The 21242-nt window shown below is 45.7% G+C and overlaps 2 protein-coding genes across 24 annotated transcripts in view; both read right to left on the reverse strand.

The window, feature by feature from the left end:
- The window catches only part of LOC126923099 (ephrin type-B receptor 1-B), a 93380-nt gene extending 80195 nt beyond the window's left edge, over positions 1-13185 (reverse strand). For 9 of the 19 annotated variants that reach the window (XM_050736182.1, XM_050736169.1, XM_050736180.1 and 6 more), the window contains exon 1: positions 11802-13185. The gene's annotated coding sequence lies outside the window, so the exon portion shown is untranslated. The remainder of the gene's footprint in view (positions 1-11801) is intronic. The other 10 variants (XM_050736177.1, XM_050736181.1, XM_050736176.1 and 7 more) reach the window with 5 other exon arrangements.
- A 4301-nt stretch (positions 13186-17486) lies between these two features.
- On the reverse strand, positions 17487-21075 carry LOC126923124 (zinc finger protein 346-like). 5 transcript variants are annotated; one of them, XM_050736257.1, is made up of 8 exons: positions 20933-21075; positions 19227-19670; positions 18971-19044; positions 18690-18839; positions 18498-18592; positions 18108-18409; positions 17886-17954; positions 17487-17816 (listed from the first exon to the last, which is right to left on the reverse strand). In XM_050736257.1, exons 1-8 carry the CDS (start codon positions 20970-20972, stop codon positions 17662-17664), a joined length of 1329 nt encoding a protein of 442 aa, XP_050592214.1. In that variant the 5' UTR covers positions 20973-21075; the 3' UTR covers positions 17487-17661. The 5 variants fall into 5 exon arrangements, with proteins under 5 accessions (XP_050592214.1, XP_050592217.1, XP_050592216.1 ...); XM_050736260.1 differs by lacking the exon at positions 20933-21075 and adding an exon at positions 20795-20886; XM_050736259.1 differs by lacking the exon at positions 20933-21075 and adding an exon at positions 20350-20578.
- Positions 21076-21242: the final 167 nt, after the last annotated feature.

Below are 21242 nucleotides of genomic sequence, written 5' to 3' on the forward strand. Positions count from 1 at the left end.
TAATAATTGCTATACATATTAACTACATGTATATCGTTTTCTTTTATTTTCAGATCGATCATTCGTCTACCTACGGACACGTTCGGTCCCCATAATCTGATCCCCGTTAAGTGGGAGTCTACAGAACGTGTTTCGCACGAAACGTCGTAAAAATTTTCTCGACGCTCCAACGAAACGCTACTGTCGTAAATATATTGGTAAAACTCGAATTGAAACTGACAATGCGCAGATTTTGAAAATCTATCTTGGAATTTGCCATTGTATTTTCACATTCGCTCGACCAAATTTGATCGGATAGACCGCCGATAATCTCATGGTAGCGGCGAACGAAACTTGAAGAAGCTTTTTACGGCAAGCGTCGTACAGCGGAACGCTGTGTATGTATCACGGGTGAAAATAGCCACGAGAAAGTAAGGACAAACGTCTGGCGAAGCTTTTCCCGGGAATTCGCGGGATTTTCCGCGTAACGATACGAAGCGAGCGAGCAACCGCTTACACAATCCTCGGCGCGCGTGGAATTTTGCGCGTGTTCACAGAGAGGAAAGGAGAAAGGGAAGAAGAGAGAGAGAGAGAGAGGAGCGAACAGACGGAAGCACGCTCGTTAAAACGAATGCCGTTTGTGCATTGGAAACTTGCTTTTAGGTTTATTTATTTAAACGACAACCCCCGCCCGATATCCCAATTTTCCCGCGACAATGGCAGAATCGAAGCGAAATGTTTGGAGAATTTCCGGAGCAATCCACTCTATATGCGCGTGGACACGCGTAAAATAATATTTGCATGTTTGTTGGTTTATCCGGTAACATTAGGGCAATGGGGTGTCTCGGCAGGCGCCAGTTACATAAATATCGCGAATAACCATGTGGACCAGTTTCAGAAGCAGAAAAATATCACCCCGGTGGGAACCGGTTTCATTATTTATTCAACCGAGGGTATCTCCACATTTACGTATAATTCAATAATTTTTCGACAAACAACGGTCTCGTGAAACGTACGTTCTGTTTTCTATTCGATCGTTCCTCTGTTTCGCCTATAGACTCGGCGTGTTATCTCCGCTCGAACCAAACCGAACCGAACCGAACCGAGTAGCTCGCTATATCGAATTATCGTTTATCCGAAAGGACGGATAACGCGACTCGACGCGCAAAAAAGAAAAACACGTCGTTCGCGGTAATGTATGCGCGTCCTTTAATAGGACGAAATTTTTTACCATTCAAAGTGTCTCACGGTCGCGTGAGAGTTCTCTTATCGACTACTTAGACGGACGGTCGTCACGGTGTAGACTTTTTCTTGGTCGGCGTTAACGCTCGTTAAGGCGAGCGGGACGCGCGCCGATCGTTTCTAAAGGTTCGAAACACGGTACCACTCGTGAAAGAAGAGTACGTTGTTCCACATAACGTGGTCTGAACCGCAGGGCCAGCCCCTCGTTCGCCAGGTTTAAAAAGACGCGAGGAGCCGATCGGTCGGCCGCGACGACGCTACACATTATCGCGTACAGGGCGTCGTACAATCGCGGTCGCCTCGGGACAGGAAGAGGGTCTGTAGACACGTAACTACGGGGACACCGGTTACAATGGTGCTGCTTTACATACGAAATTACAGCCTAACGCGTGACACGTATATTTCTCTATGCACGACATTGTCATTACCTCTATTAGGTTCCACTCGTTTTACCGGCTACGATACGCGTACAAATTATTACTTCGCACGTCCCGACAGCCATCCGAGTTCCCGCATCCTCGTACACATTGTAAGAAGCAAGAAGTAGGTAGGCGCGTCCTGGCTAAACATCTCCTTGCCAACTCCGCGATAGCCATTAACCCTCTGATCGGTTTTATCGCGCTTTATCGTCCCGCTGACATCCAACGAGTCGCGTGTCTAATTGGAAATCGAGAAAAATTATGTCTATTCGGGCTACACCATATGTTTTTCGTTTTCCCGAACAGGATAATTAGTAGGTTCGCGAGAGGGATAATCGACGCGCCAATATCTTACCGCTTAACCGTTTTATCGTCGGATAAAACCTCGTAGACGTCTCTGCTATCTCGATACTCCCGTTTCGACTACGAGCTGCTTCCTCCTCCATCGATCTTGCCATTCCCTTTAAATCTCTACATTTTTTAGACTCGTTTAATCGCACCTCCGTCTTTGCTTCGTGTTCCGTACACGACCGCTCCATTTTCCAATAAAATCACGCACGACGCCACACCCACCACGAACGAAATTCCAATCCCTCCGGGCCTTTATTTTCGCGCGACGCGATCGTTAAATTTGCTTTGTTATTCCGCGGATGGATGGGATGAAACACGGGGATGGCGAGAAGAGCGCCTTTTAAATGGAATTTCTCGAGTCTCCTCGTGACACGATTCGTGTCCAAGTAACTCGAGCTTTCTAAAAAGAAGTTGTTTCAGGGGCAGCGGTTATTACCGGTCGACTCGTGACGAGGAACCGCTTGCACGTACCACTCCGGTGATATCCGGTTGATCCGCTGGCATTGGCAGGCCTGGAAATATCCAGGGGCACTTAGCGCTATCTACAAAGGCTAATGTAGCCGCCTGATAGGAAGGTAGACGTGCCCTCTGTATATATCCTGTCAGTGAACGAGAAGAAGAACCAGAAGGGGGGAATACACGCATGCGGCACACATTCTCGTATGCACGATCCTGATTTCTCAATCTTCCCGGAGACCCGTTGCTCCCGGGCACCCGAGCTCCCGTTCCGACTCGCTCGTACTTTTATTTTATTTCGTCCATCCCCGTTGGAAAAAAAAATATTTTATCCCCTCGATGGAGGACGCGTCTCGATAAACACAAAGACACGTTGTCATACGTTTAAGCGGAGTGTACTTTGCATTTTCTCTTTCGAGAGCCGAATCGATAGATACCAGCGGATACGTTTATTGAACAATTCTAACAAACTTTGCTTCGTTCGGTATTTTATGACACGATAAAACGCGCAAGTTCGTGAATAGTGTTAAGACTAAGAGAAATAAAATTAGCCGAATGCCTTCGATTTACGCCGAACATCGTAAGTGTCCTAATCCCCGTGGTCGGCAGGGTGCCTATACAACGACGGTTCGATCATCTACCTGTTACGTTTGATGGAATAATTTACAAGGCGTAATTTATAGACGAACATTCCTATTTTTATTGCGACTCTCACAAATCCTAGCGTCGATATCATTCTTTGACATTTACGTCATGCCATGAATTTCGTAAAGGAAAGAAAAAGAAAAAAGAAGGTACAAATCACGGTCTAACGAACGCACGCTAGTTGATTTCGTTACAAAATCTTGGCTACCGGTAATTACGAACAAATAGGTTAATCGCGCATCCCGTTAGACGGCGAGCTTGCTGCATGCGTAAATAGTTTGAAACTGTACAACAAAGTAGGGAAACTTTCATCTTGCTCGGGCATGTTCGAAATGATTAACCTTTCGGAATCGCGAAGAAGAGGATGATATCGCGATCATCGGAGGCACATCGGATCTTATCAGCCAACTGGAGTGCGGTGGCGGGATTGAAGGGGGGAGGGAGAAGTTTGAACAGCCGAAGAACCCGCCGTAATAGACCTTCTTAAATCGTCTTCTTTTGAACATTGACTTAACCCACTTCTATGCAGCGCTTCGGGAATGGAAAAAAGAAAAACGGAGACAAAGACCGAACGGAATATGGGATTGATCCCGGTGAATGCGATTGAGCTCCACGAGATTCTTTCGCTCCTTATGTCACGTGACGTTGATAATGAATATAGATAAAAAACTGACTGTCCTGTAATAGCGTTTCTCGGTATTATTAACACGCTATCTGCCGGCAGAGTACAATATTGAATCACCGCTTCTAAGAACAGCGAAATGAGCAATCGTCGATAACGATCGTTAAAACGACGCGTGAATTAGTTTACGCGCACCGACTCTTGCGCCTTTGTATCGAGTTAACCGAATGCAAGACAAAGAAACGTAGATACACGGAAGCACAGAGAGAGAGAGAATTTTCGAGGGCGTAAAATTCCTGCACAATAGGATCAGCCTCGTCCGTACAAATTAGCTTGTGGAAGCAGCACACGGAGGTTTCGGCTCTGCCTGTATTTTCAACCGGCTTTAAATCTATCGGTCAACCAAGGGTGTGAATTGGAGAAAATCGCTCGGAGATCCCAGGTGTCCCGCAGCAACGTTCGCTCGTACAATGCCCGAAAGAAAGCTGCTTGGAAAATGCCTAAGCACACACACGCGCGCCTATGTACGCTGTAGGTAGTTTGGCCACGGAACGATCGTAGCAGGCATTTCCGTAAAATACGAACGCAACGGTTCGCAAAGAAGGGAGGATTCGTCGAGGTTGTTTGTACAATATCGTTCGTTTCTCACGCGACAGTGCGTATGAAACGGCTATCGTAATTCGTTAAATACCGTAAAATTTCTGTCGAGTCGGCCGGTTGAATCCTCGAGTGTACAAGTTGGCGCTCCTTTAACGAGCATAAACGATATACATATATATACATATATATATGTATCGACGATTCATTCGGCGTCGTCGTTACAGTCGTCAGCTGCGCGCTAAACCATGGCCGCAAATTGCTTGGCCGGTTCTTCGTGTATATTCGGTTTTCACGGTACGAATGATCGCGTGCGCCGAAGAAATTAATTTGGCTACTGTTTCGCGGGAACAATAGTTAGGAGGGCGACTCGTAAATCGAGCCGCGGAATCGAACTGGTATCGGCTGCTCGTTAATCTCGTTTCCTTGGATCGACGCTCGAAAGAGGAAGAAAAGGGAATAAAAAGGAAAAAAAAAGAAGAAAAAGGCACGCAAGCGGGAGTTGGACGACGTGTCACGACATACATAGGCGTTTCGTAGTTTCGTGGCAGCTGTTCACACGTCAAATATTTATTCGAAGATTCGGGAAGATCCGGCGAGCTTACGAGGCAGAATAAAAGAAAGAGGGAGCGAGCTACCTTTCGATTTTTCCGAAACTGTTCTTGGCGAATCCGGCGAGAAGCACGGGAGGAGAGGAACGGGCAACGATCAAAGATCCCGAGAGCAAACACGATGAACGAGCCGAGCTCGGCTCGGCTCTTGTAGCGATACCGCCGCGCCGGTTTCGATTAACGTGCCGTTCGATCCGTGAATTTTCAAATTTCCCTTATTCACGGTCTGACGAGTTACCGCGAAAAAAGACGGAAATTGGAAAGCCAACCGATCGGTCGTTGTTAGCCAAGTGCAAATAAAGTAGTCGGCGAAGGACGGATGCGCGGATACGATCGTTTATCTTGACGGCGAACCGATCGAAATCGAGTAAACGGCTAAAGTAAACGTCGTCGACGATCCGATTAAAATATTCCGCAAAAATTAAGTCGGCCGTCGGTCGACAGAAGGAAAAAACAAAAGAAAGGTATCGCTGAAGTGGAGGAAAAGGTAAGAAATTAATCGCAGGTGCCTCGGACGACGCGATAGAGATTAACCTCGACCCGAATCTTTCGATCCTCTCCGTGAGATAACCGTTCGCGAGCTCGGAAAGAGAAGAAGCAGAGAGGAGCACCAGTTCTAACGGTTCGTTTCGTCTGCCTTCGCAACCGCCGTTCTCTCCCGCAAAAGCCCACGTGAAAACGCGTTTCCTTATCGCGCACCTTCGCGGATACGCAGTCGTTCAACTCGTCCAAACGATCCAACGTATCTCGAGGATATCCACTACGGGAGACAGCATTTACGTCCACTTTGACGAATCTTCGTGGTCCGCGGACGTTTCCATGCGAGGTTAGAAAGGCCGTCAGGCGGAGCAGGCGGGTGAACGTATCGGACGAGTACGAAGTGCTCGAAAGCACGGAAAAATAATTAGGCTGATTCGGTTGTCGAAGCGAGCTGGAATGGAACGGGGGGAAAAAGTAATGCTCACGGATGAGGAAATCATTAATTCGAGCGTGTCGAAGCCAAGTCGAGAACTCGCTCGATACAGACCGCGTAAAAGGGTCTCTCTCTTTCTCCCTCTCTCTTTCGTCGTTCCTTTGATCGTGCACAAAAAAATGTCCCTTTGTCTCGAGCCACAATGCCAGCGAGCCTTTCTTTTCCACCGGACCAACCTAACCTGTACTTTACGGCTTTTTCGAATGAAATTGGCCGACCAGCTACGTTTTGTCGTCGACGAATCTTCAACGTATCTCGGGCTAGAGTGTCTCTCCCAGGTGACGAACAAAACGATGTCCTCCGCTTTTATCCGTCTCTAATGGTCCCCTGCACTGCAGCTTCGTGACCTTAAAACGCCGTTCTGCACCGCCAACGTGTTAATTATTAATTATTACAAGTAACGAGCATAGAGCCCCGGCCGAGCGAATTCTTCAACGCGAATTTGTCTTCGCCGCGGTACCGCGATTTGCAAAGAAACAAACTTACCACACGGCCTGTGTATTTGTAGACACGCGTGCCAGCAAGTATGCACGCGTTGCGTGCAAGTACTTGCAGCCGTGTTCCGACACACATGCATCCACGCATACCAGTTCGAGTACATTCTTGCCGAGTACAAGAAGAAGAAGCAGAAGAAGAAGAAGATGAAGAAGAAGAAGAAGAAGAAGTAGCAGTAAAAGACGGCGACGATGAAGCAGAATGAGAAGGAGAAGAAGAAGAAGAAGAAGAAGAAGAAGAAGAAGAAGAAGAAGAAGAAGAATCAGACAGGGCGGAACACAATGGCCCAAAAACCGGAAAGAGGTACGCCCACTTCCCAAAAAAATGGTCCCTCGAATGAAAACGAAAAAACGCAGCCATATGTACATCGCTAACTGCACAGTGTGTGCAAGAAAGGTAGGAGGAAAGGGGCACGCCATTGGCCAGATTCCCATGAAACTCGAGCAGCGAATATAAGGCGAATCTCCATTCACGCTCGCTTGTCAACGAGAAAATAAACTTAAATTCATCGAGCGACTCGCCTCTGTACCGGAGCATAATCGAGCTCCACCGAAATCCTGGTAATTACTGCTATTGTTCTGGCAATTCGCCGACGTGTGCGCTAAGCCAGCCACCCGAAACAATGAACATCGCGAACATTATACTTTAAATTCCGAATTAGCAGCTGGATCTCGGATCGGGTGCAACTAGTTGCGAAAGAAAAAGAAAGAAAACTAGTTCAACGCATCGCGCGTAAATTCCTTCGAGCTGCGTGTTTTCCGGGCGTAATCTGGGTAAATCGATTCGCAATTAACGCAAAGAGATTCGATTATAAACTGGCCGACGGTGTAATAAAGGGAAATGGTAACAGCGAGTGGTAAGAAACCGATCCTTCCACTCGGCTGTTCACTTTTTCATGGCACGCAACACCGTCTTTTAAAGACCAGTCGTGTTTCCCTTCTGCCAAGCCGCGTTCCAATAATAATGCTGCCTGCCATCGAAGATTCAAACGAAACGATTTAACCGGATTTATCGCAAGACCGTCCCTTTCGAAGGAAAAACGATGGTCGGTAATCCGACATCCGAGCGACGTTCTCGATCGGTTCGGCCATCGCCTATTAAAAGGGAACACGTGGTCTATCGTTAAGCTAGATTGCACGACCACGTGTCCGGACACAATGAATCGTCGTAGTTTACCGTGGCGCGGAAAAATTCATGAGCCGAGAAAACTCTCTCTCCCCTACTGAGGGTGCCTTCCGCGAGGTGGTTAAACGTTAAACGTTAAACGTTAAGCCGGACGTGGTGACGAACGCGATCAGCCAACGATGAAAATCGCCGATTAAAATCTACTTATCGATAAAAATGGGGAAAGAAACGAATCACCGTGATAACGATAACATGGTGATAAATTTCTCAAAGCTTCGTGCAAGAATCTACGTGGTAATTTATGCAAAGCTGTGAACGCGATAAGTTTTTCCCTTTGGCAGAAACGTCGTGTAACTGGGGCAAAAGTAGCGTCATCTACTTATCGATCAAAACGACTTTGAACGTTTCAGCAATAACGATTAACGATAAATTCTTTCGATAAGCCCGTCATAAATTTGCAACGATTCTAGCTCGGTTGTCTCGGTGTCTCTAAGTTTAAACGGTCGATAAGTTTTATTCTTGCTAAAATGTCTGATAGATAAGTAGGTCGGAAGACCGTTCACCCTCCAGCGTCGCGATATTCGAGAAACGTTTCGCAACTACGTACGTACTAAAGAGTTGCTAATTATCATTATCGTTATGACACAGGTGTTGCCGGTTATGGTTGATCGCGGTTCAACACGACTCTCGTGCAGTCAATTTCTTTCGGGTAATTTCGATGATTTTCTTACGCAGCCCGGCTAAAGGAACGGCTGAAGCGCGTATAAAAATTTACGCAGCGTCCCCGCCGGACACTGAAATAAAAATCCTATGTAAATGAAATTGCGCAAGACCGTGTCCAAGACCTGGTACTTTAGTTTTTATTGCGAAATTAATAACGCCGAGCGAGCCCGCGGTGTATTTATCTGGATATTGCGCGAGTGAAATTTGATACGCGAGGCGAGGTACCATCTTCCAAGGAAGTACTTTTCTTATGCCATTCGTAAGAATTCCGAACGGTATTATACCGATTTCGAGATAGCATCGTGACTAATACGTTGGTCGCGGCAAATGAAAGTCCGCGTCTCGTGGCTGGAGCTTAATCAAGCGGTTTATTAATTCAACGCACGCTATTATTAATTCCACCGTCTGCGCGAGGAATCAATTCGAACGTTCGAAAGTATGGAAATCAGCGGACTCATTAACGATTCCGGTAGCAAAGTTACACGTGTGGCGAGTAACTTGTAATTTGTTACGAAAAATATCGCTGTGTCAAGTTTAACGAAAGGAGCTCCGCTTGCGAAATCGATTTTGCCCGAAGCTTTAAATATAGATACGATATCGTACTCGCGATAGATTATCGGCCATCCACTGCTACGAAACAGATGTGAAAATGTGACCTTGCGAATAACGCGATATATATAGTAGTAGCCGTGGACGATGAGCGTGCATAGCCGATGCGGCAAACTATACAACCAGGTAACTCTAGATCCTAGATGAGCGGCGAGATTAGCGCAGGAGCAGGAAGACCTGTCACCCTTGTTGCAAACGTAAACCGAGATTCGAATCGGCCTGTCGCCAGTCGGCACCCACTTGCCCGACCCAAAATTTCACATCCTGGCTGCACACTTTGGCTTACGGATTGCGGCCACGCTATCCATACGTGTAACTACCTATATAATCATCGTATATAATATATCATTCGTTTTAATCTCGGAATTTCCGAGGGGAGCGAGTAAGTTCAACGACGCGGTTTCTACCGAAGGATCGAACGTAACGGAGGAAAGAGTCGAGTTCGATTCCTATGGGAAACGTAACTCGATATATTGGGACAAAAAACCGAGCGCGTATATGAGCAAAGGTACATAGGCGCAAGTGGTTTTCAAAGGACGAGCCAGGTAGTTGCACTACTTTCACTATTTCCAGAGGTGTGTGGCGCGGCAGGCAGGCCGCTCGATCGAGCGACGACGCGTTTCCACAGAGCCGACGAGAATCGCTTTGTAATACTTTCACAATGCAATTACGCACTGGTGTGCGCAGTGGAACGCTACGGTGTCTAGATCGCGGTGTCGCGCGGCATATCTAACGACGGGGCTCGACGAGCGTACAGACTCGCTCGTCCTGATAACCGCCGCTACGCACGCCTCTAATAATAATACCAGTAATCATAATTAATCGCTCCAATCCTCGATACCGGCACGAGATTGCTTCTCTCGACATCGTTCAACCTTACATGTGTTGTACACGTACGAGCTACGCGAGCGAAACCGAGAGAAGATTCTTTACGTACCGGCCCCTCTCGTTCGCCACATTCGCCGGTTCTTGGCACACGATCGTTTTCGTCTAACGGTTCGACGATTATCGGGCAGATCTGACGAGCGGATGGTGCCACGAGCGTGAAGACAAACATCGAGAATCCGTTCTCACGTGGTGGAAGCGCGAAAGAAAAGAAGGACGCCGCGCGCCGGTACCGAGGGCAAGAAACGTTATACCACGAATTAGCGGCTTTCAGACGGAACTCGAAATTGAGGCTAATTGCCACGAATGTCTCCGGCACGCGGTTATATACCAGAAAATGAAATTAAGCTGAAAACAAGCAACGGTTATCGATCATGGTGTTGAGTTACACACGCCTTAACAACCATCCACTGTACTCGCGCAACTGCAACGCGAGATTATGCAAATGAACCGCGCTCCGACGTACAACTGTCCCGACTAAGCGCATCGATGAACGCTAATTGTTCGCTTGCAACTGTTAGATAGACTGTTCGTACGCTCGCCTAGATTAGACGCAACGCCAGTCTACACTCGACATCCAACGAAAACCAGCATTTCTACGATCTCATCGCGTCTCACAGCTTGACGGACTAAATCTACGGGTTTCCTTCCCTGCTTTTGCAAACCACGAGCGTTACTTGTGCCAACAGGTAGACAACACAGTAGGGGTTGCTGGAATTTCCATGAAACTACCTATCGTAAAAGTTACCATTCTACCTAACCACGCCGGTGTCAACTTTCTAACCCGAACCTTATTTTACGACTGAGATCTCGCCAAAATTCTATTACGATGTAACCGCTTCTCATGCACGTATATGGGAAACCACTTTACAATTTTTCAATGCTTACAGTGGCACGACGTGTAAAATGGAACGCGACAAAATCTGATTAGACATATACAAAATCGAACAGCTACGCTCGTAAAAGTTCCGTTGCGATAGCTCGATCGAGAGATCTTCCGGTAACGTGAATTTATCTTTTTAGTAATCTAAAACAGCTAAACTTACGACAAGATGGCATCGATACTGTAAAAGATGTATTAAAAAGATCTATATCTTGACTTCTCGTCTATGTTAACGCGGTAATTTACGATTCTTGGATCTCTAGTGTGACCCATCGGTGGCTCTTTGTCCGTGACATTACGCAAAAGCCGGCACGATATCCCGTTGTTTAGTGGACGCAAAGCACCTTCTTCCCGTCTACCTTCTAGGAGGGCGCATGATCCGTCATGACCAATGTTTGCCCGCGCAAAATATTTGCACGAGGAGGCGAGCTCAAACATACCGGCTCACCGATGGCCTGTCATTTTCCGAGTAGTACATGTATGTTGCCCGCGCGTACGAGCGAACCGCGTTTGGCACGTTTAGGCGCGTGCGAAAGCGCGTGTGTACTCAGTCGACTGTGCACACACGCGTTACCTATGTACACATTAGCTAGCTTCGTATGTGCGTGCGTGTCACTCAGACTTTCAAATAGGCTCCGCGACCCCCAAAACCCTTTCAACGTTTATTTGCATAATTATGGAATCGTTAATACACGTTGTGCACCTTCTGCCGAAAAAACCTCCAAAAATTAAGGTTTCAAGGGGAAAAAAAAAAGAATTCTCTCCTCGTAACCGGACTTGGATCGCTATTGTAGATCGGTCTCGTTGTCTGCTATTTCTCGCGTCGGGGAAGGTAACGCGAATCAAATGGCAAACCTGTTCGAATGGAATCTACGCTGCTGACACAGCATTCTGAGGTTCAACGAATCAATGCCTTTCACTGCGATCGTTAATATCTGGTGTCGTAAGTGGCGGATAACAAACGGAAAACGAACATTTCTCTCGGCGTTGAGTAGCGTCGAAGCGGGATTTATCGCGACACGAATTGCAGCTCGCCGCTAGATTGTAAACTTATCTTCTACTCCGGGGATAAGCTGCTTTCGATTTCGAAATATACATATAACGCTATTACGTGTTTATGTATCGATGTGTTTACAACGGACGGCGAGGATTTTGTAAATTAATGCGAAGCCTTGTTTTTACTTACCGTAACACGAACGAGGAGCGTCGCTCTGCAGCTCGAAGCTTGTTGTTTTCAAAATTCCAGTCGAAGGACGCCGCGGGTGTACGAGATTGTTTCTTCCTTCGTTGTAAATTGTCGTCTTCCTGGAATCGCGATCCCGTGGCTGACGGTGACGTTAGCGCTTCGATTCGTAGAGAAAAAGACGTTAAAACGATCGAAACGGGACAAGAGGGTGGGGCGAAGAGGGGAAGCAATGCCGCGAAACGTTCGGCTGCTCAAAAACGTCGTGACTGGCGTCGACGCGATTCCGTCGTTAAATCGTTTGTCATGGTCGATAGAGGTATACGGACGAAAGCAAGCGCCATTTTATCCCGTGCACTCGCGGCAACGCGAAAGGTGGATGGACGGTGCACCGCGACGACGGCTACGATGGTAGAGGTATATACTCTCCCCTGACAATTCACCGAACCGCGTTCTACCTAAAATCGATCCGATTACCGGACTTTTTCTCGCCGTTAAACCGTGCCTGGTACTGTTATACACGACGCGAACGATATATATTCGCACATTCCTTTGGTTCACCACTTTTCTCTTTTTTTTCTTTTCTTACACAAGTCACAACGAAACTTTATCGCCGGTCGAAGCACTTACGACCTCGTGTGTCGTTCTCGCCAGACACACGTTCCGCTCTCTTTTTTAACTTGCGACACAGTTTTTTCGTTTACACGTAAATCACTGAATTACGTGTTCCACGCTGATTCGGTAGCGTATAACAGTTTAGCTTTTTTTTCTCCTTTGAGCAGAGAACACGAGACCCGTCGCGGAATAGTATACGTCCGTCGTGTGCTGCGAGAGAACACGAACTAACGCGGCGAGCCGAAACGAGACGAGGTCGCTCGGCTGGTTTCACCGAACCGCTATTCGGCCGGTATACACCAGCGCCGCCACCGGGGCTGCACCCTTACCGTCCATTTTCCTCCATCGCTTCTTTCCCACTCCTGCCAGAAATTTTCGCCACGATTGCCCGCTAGATTCTCCGATCATCGACGTTCAGCGCGTTTCCTCGAACCGATTTCTGATTTTATTCCCGATCTTCTTAGCTCGTTCGCAGAAAGATGTAAACGGACCCACGACTGAGCGGGGTCATTGATTTTTTGAGCCCGTCAAGTGTAAGCCACGCGCATGCGCAATCGTGCCGGCGGTATGACAGCGGGCGTTCTCATACACATCCGCAAAGTTCCGCACTTGAATTCCTGGTGACTTTGGTTGACGACGACCGCCACGAAATATCGTTTAAAATTTACTTCGCACACCTTTGTCCCTTTGTTTCTTCCTTTCTTCGACAACTTGAAAATCGGGCTTCTCTCCCATCGTACACAGAAGCCGTACATCTTCTATCCTTGCCAACCTATACGATTTCAAAATCGTAAAAAATGATATAATTATCGTTATTCGTATAGAAACTATATTCATGCTTTCGGAGCTTTCGGTAAAATAAATCATCTATTCTTATAAACGAAACACGATGCTTGATTATTTACAAATTTTTACCTGATTACGTGCAAATTCTTGGATCAATTACGTCGAACGACGAATCCGCCAATCTTCCGAAAATCAACTACGAACGCATCTTTTTTTCGTCACGTGATCCGATGCGATGCAAACTGGGTAATTTCTTGCAATTTGAAACCACGTGATCGATTCGAAATGAATTATGGGTAATTTATTGCAATTTTGATCGTCGCGATCGCGTTCGTCACCGATCGATTCGTCGCTGTCAATTTTCTTCGTTACCGAAATAAAATTAGTGAAACGACAGACTGTTATACATACATGTTACACATACCGTTAGTGTGCGATATATTTTCATATAGAGTTCCTCTAATTTATATCGAATTACTTTTATTGAAACATCGAAGACCGCGAAAGACTCGAACGGAGTGGTTCGTGATTTCGTTTTGAGATCTACTTATGAAGTATGTGAAACTGTTTTTGAAAGATCGTTCCTTCGTGCGAAGCGTTTAATCGCGAGATGTAGAGCGTGTAATAGTGTTTTCACGGTCGCTGATAATCGACGCGTTATTCAATACGACGAAATATTACGCGGGAACGCAGCGTTGTACCCGAGAGGAGAAACCATTGCCAGAACAATCGTTATCTCGCAGATTTTCCCAGAATTGGGCGACCACTGCGAGAGTTCGTTCAACGCGAATCTGAACGTACGATTTTTAGTGGTAAGTGCGATCATTTTTTTCGCAATATTTCCTCCGCTTATACATATATACGTATGTACGTAGCTGTTTCTATCGTATCAAGTGACTGGCAAAAGTATTTCTTTATGACTACGTGTCAGACAAAACATTTTGAAACTTCTTTAGCATCGTAACGAGTTGCGAGTATCGCGATGATATTGATACAGTTTGACACAAAGCTGAAAATATACGTAGAAGCCAGAAAAGTATATACGTGGTTAATTATCGATGAAATCGTGCGAGAAAGCCTCGATGTTTAATGGAATCGTTCGAAGCACTGCTCGTATGGTGTATATTAATTTTCTACTAGATGCGAAGACTATTTTTTACGCGTTTTACGACTATTAAACGCGTTTAATGCTTATTATGTGATCGATTAATCGCGTTAACAGAATTGTTTTTTTTTTATTTAGTTCTTGAACCAATCGTATACTTTTCAAAATTCTAAGAATATTTGAAGAATATTCATAATACGAATGGCGCGGCCATGAACGATAGGAATTATTGGTGACTGATGGAAAGATAAGAGGGTTAAAAGCGTAGGGCAAAATCGAGTGGAAAATGATTGGGATTGTTCGCAAACGAACTTTCGTTGGCGGATTGCAAAGGCGAAACTGTCTATCGGCTCGTTGGAAGCTCAGTGACGAGGAGGTAATCGGTCGACCGATCAAGATTCCCCGTTCGCCTTTCTCTGTCGCGGCGGCAGAGAGCAGAGAGCATAGACGGGCGGCTATTTCCGCATGACATCACACCGCCCGCATTTAGGAGCACGATTTTCTATTTTCTTGTCGGTCTACATTGGTGGCCCGTGAAGACTTGCAAGGTCAGCCCCACCGAGATGCGCCCGGGAACACACTTTTTATTCCCTTTCCTTTCTTTTCGTCCCGTCTCGCGTTCCTCCGTCTTCGTCCCGTCACCGAGGTAACTCTTTCCACAGGCTGATTCGCAAAAACGTCTTATTAAAGCGGGTGTGCCGTCCTGCGAAATTTCCGCGATTAGGCGGCTCGCGTTGCGAAGCACACGCGTCCTTTTTCTCCTACTCGTGTGTAATACAGGCCGGCAGCCTGGCCTTGTTCCACTGGCAGTGGGCAACGATCTCGCCTAATCGAGAAATAATTGTACGAATTTGTTCGAGGGCTGGCGAACGGGACAGAAAAGAAATCCTCGCATTCTCGGTTCGCCTGCTGCCTCTCCGAGCTGTTTTTTACCAATTCATTACTCTCAGATGGAACAATGGATTCAGCGAGACAAAGGAGCGGCTGCTCTTGCTTGGCACCGGTACCGTTTCTCGTGTTAACAAAGTTAGCCGTTCGTTTGCGGAATTAGAAATGAAGGTTCGCGTGTAAAGAAAATCCGTGACCGCTGCCTCCAGCCACGGACTTGTTGGAATCGTCCGTTGGAATTGCGTTTCGGTTCGACCGTAAGGATTAACGGAGAATCGTTTTCAAATCATCGTAGGTTTTAGGCCCGCGTGATCTATGTTGCGCCAGGTATTAGAAATTCTAATCGACGCGCATGCAATATCGAATGTTTGAAACGTCGATGTCTTTTTTAAGGCGAATGCCTCCAGGCCATAAATTCTCGACTCGTTCGTCGGTTTAAAGCATTTACATCTGTGTTCATCGATGTTCATTATCCGAGACGATCTTTCGCTCGATATCTCCTGTTAATAACGTGGGTCCACGCGATTACGGAAGAGGATTTCTGCATAATCAGCGGTCATCAGCCTTATTCCGTATAGGCCTTGTGTACGAGCCTCGGCGTGTTGGATATATTTTCGTCGTAGGGGAATTTATCGCGTAGGGTGAATCATATTCGAATCGAAGACAACCCGTTCGATATAGTTATGAAATTCTTTCTTTTTTTATCTTTGGCCGAGCTTGTACGAGGTTGGATCGTTTGCTCTCGTTTATTGCACGATCCTGACGCGTCAGTGCCGGCAATTTCAGAGGAAGACGACTCACACCGCTTTCACGTTCTCAGAAATTCTCTCCAGTCATCGGCAGGAATTTATCGAATTTCTACGCGAACGCTCGCTGATTAATAAGTTTTTACGCGCATTACACCTGATCGCGTGACAAATCGATTTCCGTCCCTCGTTCTTATTGTGTTCCAGTATTACCTTTATGATTGTCTTGCGAATTCACTTCCGTTCTTCGTCTCCGCTGGAAATTCTCCGCATCTCCACTACCACTTATACGCTACCAGGCTGCATAAAATCAACATCTCGGTTCTCCCATCGTAAACACGAGAGTAGAAAGAAATAGCAGCGGGTGTAGGTACGTGTACGACAGACGAGAAGATGGAAAAGGGATTTCGGTGATGTCGTAGAGTGGGAGAACGCAGCGAGGAACAAAAAACGAAAGAGACACGGTAAACGTGGAACCAGCGGTCATAAAAATCCGATGCGCAGGTATAAACCAACGATCTACAAGTCCGTGCGTGGACGATCCTAATCTCTACACGTCGCTGGAATAACAGCAGCCGGAGCTGCGTGACGGAAAGGCAAGAAGAAGGGTCGGGGGGAAATAGTTAGATGATCGAATTATCGTGAGTTTGTTAAAAAAAAAAAAAAAAAAAGAAAGAAAAAGAAAAAGAAAAAATCAGCGGAATGAGATTCTTCTTGTGGAAACAAAAGGCAGACGATCTCTGAGGAATTTTCGACGCACGTTGTCTAGAGATCCAGGCTGTCTAAAGTTTTCGCCTTCTTTCGATAGGTTCGAGCTAAGTAAACGATAGTCTGTGAAATTTTTATGAAGAATTCTCCTCCCTTTTAGTGATACTAACGGCGACGACTAATTCGTGCTTCTTTCCAAAAGACGCAGCTTTTACGTGTCTTGTTGCCATTTTTGGGTATCATGAATGTAACTCCAGGGTTTCTTGGTCGTTGATTCATGCTTTACACCGACATTTTTATTTGGTCACCGTTGTCAAAAGATATATTTGTCGCGGGGAAGTGACAGTAAAAACAGGCTGAAAGCGTTGATCCGTCATACGTGTCTTAGGAGGTAATTAATAGAGGAGGGTTCGGTATGGCTCGTTCGCTCGGTCATAAATTCTGTGGAAGGTCGCCAGTGAACGACGCATAAATTTCACTTGGACGCGACAAACGCCCGTTCGTACGAGTGCGCGCGATTTCGCGAATTGAACGGCGGGGAGCGTTCGAGCTAATGGTTTCGTAATTGAATAAATGTGGGCGATTAGTCGCGCAACCTCCGAGACGGTTAACGAGCTACCGTCTAAATAAGACGAGTTCGGCTTACTGAAAATCGAATTTACAGTTAATCGGTATTTAATTTAAAACACCGATTAACAGACTAACAGACTTATCTTTCTCATCAGTGGCGCGACGATCGGATCTAGCTTCGCGTTAATTCGTAATTTTCGTTAGTCTCGCGATGACGTTGGAAGACTCAGAGGTTACTGACTTCCTCGAAAGTCTCGCCGCTAGACCCTATATCGAACAAGAGTTTTATTTCTTATTATTAGGCACAGATCGCTGCACGTTGCTTGCGATACAACCGCGATACATCTGCATAATCGAGAAATAATAGAAAAGTTTCAGTGAAAACAATGGACAGACAAGGAAGTAACGTGCACCGACCGTGCACGTGTACGATGCCCCCGTGGTCTTATTTCTTCTTGAATCTAGCTTTCTTCGACACCACTACGGCATTAGACGGAGACTTTGGGTTCGACTGATTTTTATGTTTTTTGCTCTCCACGTGCTGAGCAAACGTACTCTCGGAGTTTAACGACAGATTGCACGGTGCACAATAATACTGGCCTGCAAACGAAACAGTTTGTTGAGGGATTTCGCTGGTTATCGTTCAAACGTTCGAGAAGCTATCCCTACCTGATGGTGTTCGATAAATGGAATAATCTATAGGTCCAGGAGTAGCAGGTGTCGCCTCGCTCTCGGTAGCTAAAAACATTCGTACGATAAACATTGTCGTGATACGAACGAACGTAAGTTTTAAGATCAAGACGCTTATTAATAGAATTAAGACGTTAATTGAGAGAACGTGTTGTCTTAACGCTTACGAACGGGATAGATGCGTATAAATAAAATAGTTACCAGGCTCGGGAACGGGCAATCCGTTCAATCTGAGCATTCTCAAGTGTCTAGCACCACGTTTGTGCGTTTCTAATTGATCCTGCCGATTTGCCGAAACACCGCAGAGATCGCAACGCAACGGCGTTGGATAAGGAGGCGGTGTGTAGATGGAGGCCGTTGCTGGCGCAGGTACCGCATTGGTATCGTCAGGTACTACCGGCTGTGCCGGTGTGGATTGCACTTCCATCTGAAAAGCCATTCCGAATCGGCCGCTGGGATCTATTTGACTGTACTGATTTTGATTTTGCGACTTCTTCGACGGCCTGTAGAATTCAACGCTCTGGTATGACGATCTCGGCTGACACAGCTATCTTTCTAAGAATAATTTGAGACAAGTATACATCTCTGTACCTCGCACGACGTCCGCCGTTCGCTGCTCTAATATGTTTTTTACCAGCGTAGTGTTGCGTCGCATCCGTTTGCGACGTGAACCACGTCTTACAAATCTGCAAATCAAACACGTTTCGCTCGTGTAACAGCGTTCAATCGCGATTTACCTGTTATTCCATTCCACCAACGACGATGTACTTTTCATCTGCTTACATCACAATAGTTTTGCCAGTCGGTGGTCGTATTACTGACTTGGCCGTCTGCGGTCTTTTGTTTCTTTACACTCTGATTCAAAAACATAGACACCTTCTTCTGATGCGGCTTCCCATCGTAATGTAACTTAGCTTGTAACGTAGAGTTCATCTGAAACCGTTCATTTTTAAGCAACCTGTATTCGCTGCCGTATTTACTTAAATACGTGTTAGTCAAACAACGACACGATATTCAACAGAGTCGCGCGTGTATTTTTATCGGATAAAGTAATCGAGCCTTACAACTGCATTGCACAGATCGCATTTCAGCGGTTTCATTAGTGCTGCCAGTTCCCTCTGGGCGTTTGCAACTTTCTCTACGAAATAGAAACATAAATCAATCTTTAATTAGCTAAAATACCGTAAGAATCTGGAATCGGATTTCTCCAATGATAATTTGATGCGCGTAAAGCGGGATTCTACAGGCCGGTTGAACTTTTTCCATGAAACAAATATATCCTATTTGTTTCGCTTGTTATCACGTGTCGCAAACAATTACCTGCGTCTAACGCGGGATCGATGAACTCGTTCTTGCGTTTGTGATACTTGTTCTTGGTCTTGTTGCAAACTTGTATCGCCGGCGATACGACTGCCGCAGCTGCCGCTTTGTAGGTCGTGTCATACCACTGTGCATAAAGGTCCGACGTATCGGAATCCGTTGGTACCCACCAGGGTGTAGTCGGCTGTCCAGGTGTTTGCGGTTGCATCGCCGGATGCATGATATACGCTGTTGGCACAGGGAGGCTTGGAAACGATGTGGTTGCTGCTTGAATCGTTGTTAGATTTCCCGCTGTTTCGTTAGTCGATAAACCGGTCGCCGTCGATTCTGTTGTCACAGGTTGTTGTTGCTCCATCGTAATTGCCAAGTTGTTGCTTTCCGACGTTGTAACTGGAGGCGGAGGCGGCGGAGGCGGTGGAGGCGGCGGCAGAAAACATTCTAATCCTGCATTATGCACGAACGGAAAATATTTCATTCGATTACCATAACAATTTTGGTAAATAGTACATAAAACGCACATGCCAAACAATTTGCGTTAATCGTTAGATTTATCTCGCTAATAAAATGACCGGACAGTTTAAGCGCCTCCGAGCCATGTATAAAAATGCGCGAATAAAATATACCGTAAAAATAAAATAATAAAATCCGAAGAGATACGTATCAACGTAATTTGCTCCAAGATCGGATTTAATTGCGCGCAATGCTCTGACTAATTTTGCTAATTTCGAATAAGTCGGCGAACGTAACCCGTAATATCGGTCATTTTTATTTGTAACATGCAAGATACATTTCCCGAGCTGTTACAAACGGCAATAACCGTATTTCGCTTATCGACTATACGCTGCTGTAATATCCACTCTACACCTCGCAATCGAATAATCTGCTTTGGCACCCACGATTAACTTTTGCGCTATCGAGATAACCGGTAGTAACGTATTGGTTAAATTTGATGAAAAAATTAGTATCGCGCGTAAGGAATGAAACGCATAACGCGGTAATAACGTTCGATACAATGTTCATAAAATATCAACGATCGTATTCATGCTACATACGCTTAAATGGTAACAGAGTGTTTATATACATTGTTACGGATACTACATTCCATGTAACACAATCCATTTACATCTGCATCGCCATTTAATTAATTACGATCTGCCGATAAATTTCGATTTCATTCATAAATTTTGCATTTTCCTACGAAAACGACAGAGATGTATCACCACACTGTTGCGTCGGTATATATACACCTATGTGTCCGTTATTTCATACTTTAAGCCGTCAGCTGATTTCGACAGTGAAACACCGAATGAAAGTTTGACAGTAAGCACACCAGTACTCTGCTCTAGCCAACGCATCTTTATATTTCACGTGCCAGATATAGAGTGCAATACGTGCATGCTTTGAGTAATTGTTTTGATAATTGACTGATATAGACATATCAAAAGTCACATCCGGTTATTTGTAATAGAAGCTGTTGCATTAGGTAGCGTACGTTTGCGTTTGCAGCGACACTTTACCACTCGTAAAAAATATCTTGTCATAAATACAACAATAACAACGTGACGAACGTTTTATGTATTTTCAATGATCGATGTGTCCGGGACATTTACGTGTTTGCATATTTTCGGCACACTAGATTCACTAGGATATATATTTCTACAACGTGAATCAATGAGAGAAATTCTTTCCTACAAATAGAAACTCACCCGGTATTTCTGGATTTTCGATGATCTTCGCGCTAGACATTTTGCAGCGTAAATACCGCGATATTTCTCTATTATTGTCAGAGAAAACTTGACGGCGCGCGATAATTACGGCGCGATAAGGAGCCTTGTTTTCGTTCGCTCTGCACTCGCGAATTAGTTTCCTGTCTGTAGTTTTACATTTCGCACGATTCGCTGAAAAATGGTATCATTACGATTCATGTATTATATTTGACTGTCAATTATTCGGTGAAATACAAAAGTTTGTGAGGTTAATAGACGAGTTTGACAAGCGACCCGACGACATTACGCG

The sequence above is a fragment of the Bombus affinis genome, chromosome 13 (genome assembly GCF_024516045.1).
Source record: "Bombus affinis isolate iyBomAffi1 chromosome 13, iyBomAffi1.2, whole genome shotgun sequence".
Lineage (NCBI taxonomy): Eukaryota > Metazoa > Arthropoda > Insecta > Hymenoptera > Apidae > Bombus > Bombus affinis.

Bases quoted from the DNA above. Each gene is read 5' to 3' on its own strand.
- LOC126923124 (XM_050736257.1), bottom strand. From the start codon at position 20,972: ATGTCTAGCGCGAAGATCATCGAAAATCCAGAAATACCGG. The intron at 18,410-18,497 runs GTACAGAGATGT...TGAATTCTACAG, and splicing joins AACGGCGGACGTCGTGCGAG to GCCGTCGAAGAAGTCGCAAA. The intron at 17,817-17,885 runs GTAGGGATAGCT...TTTCGTTTGCAG, and splicing joins CATTTATCGAACACCATCAG to GCCAGTATTATTGTGCACCG.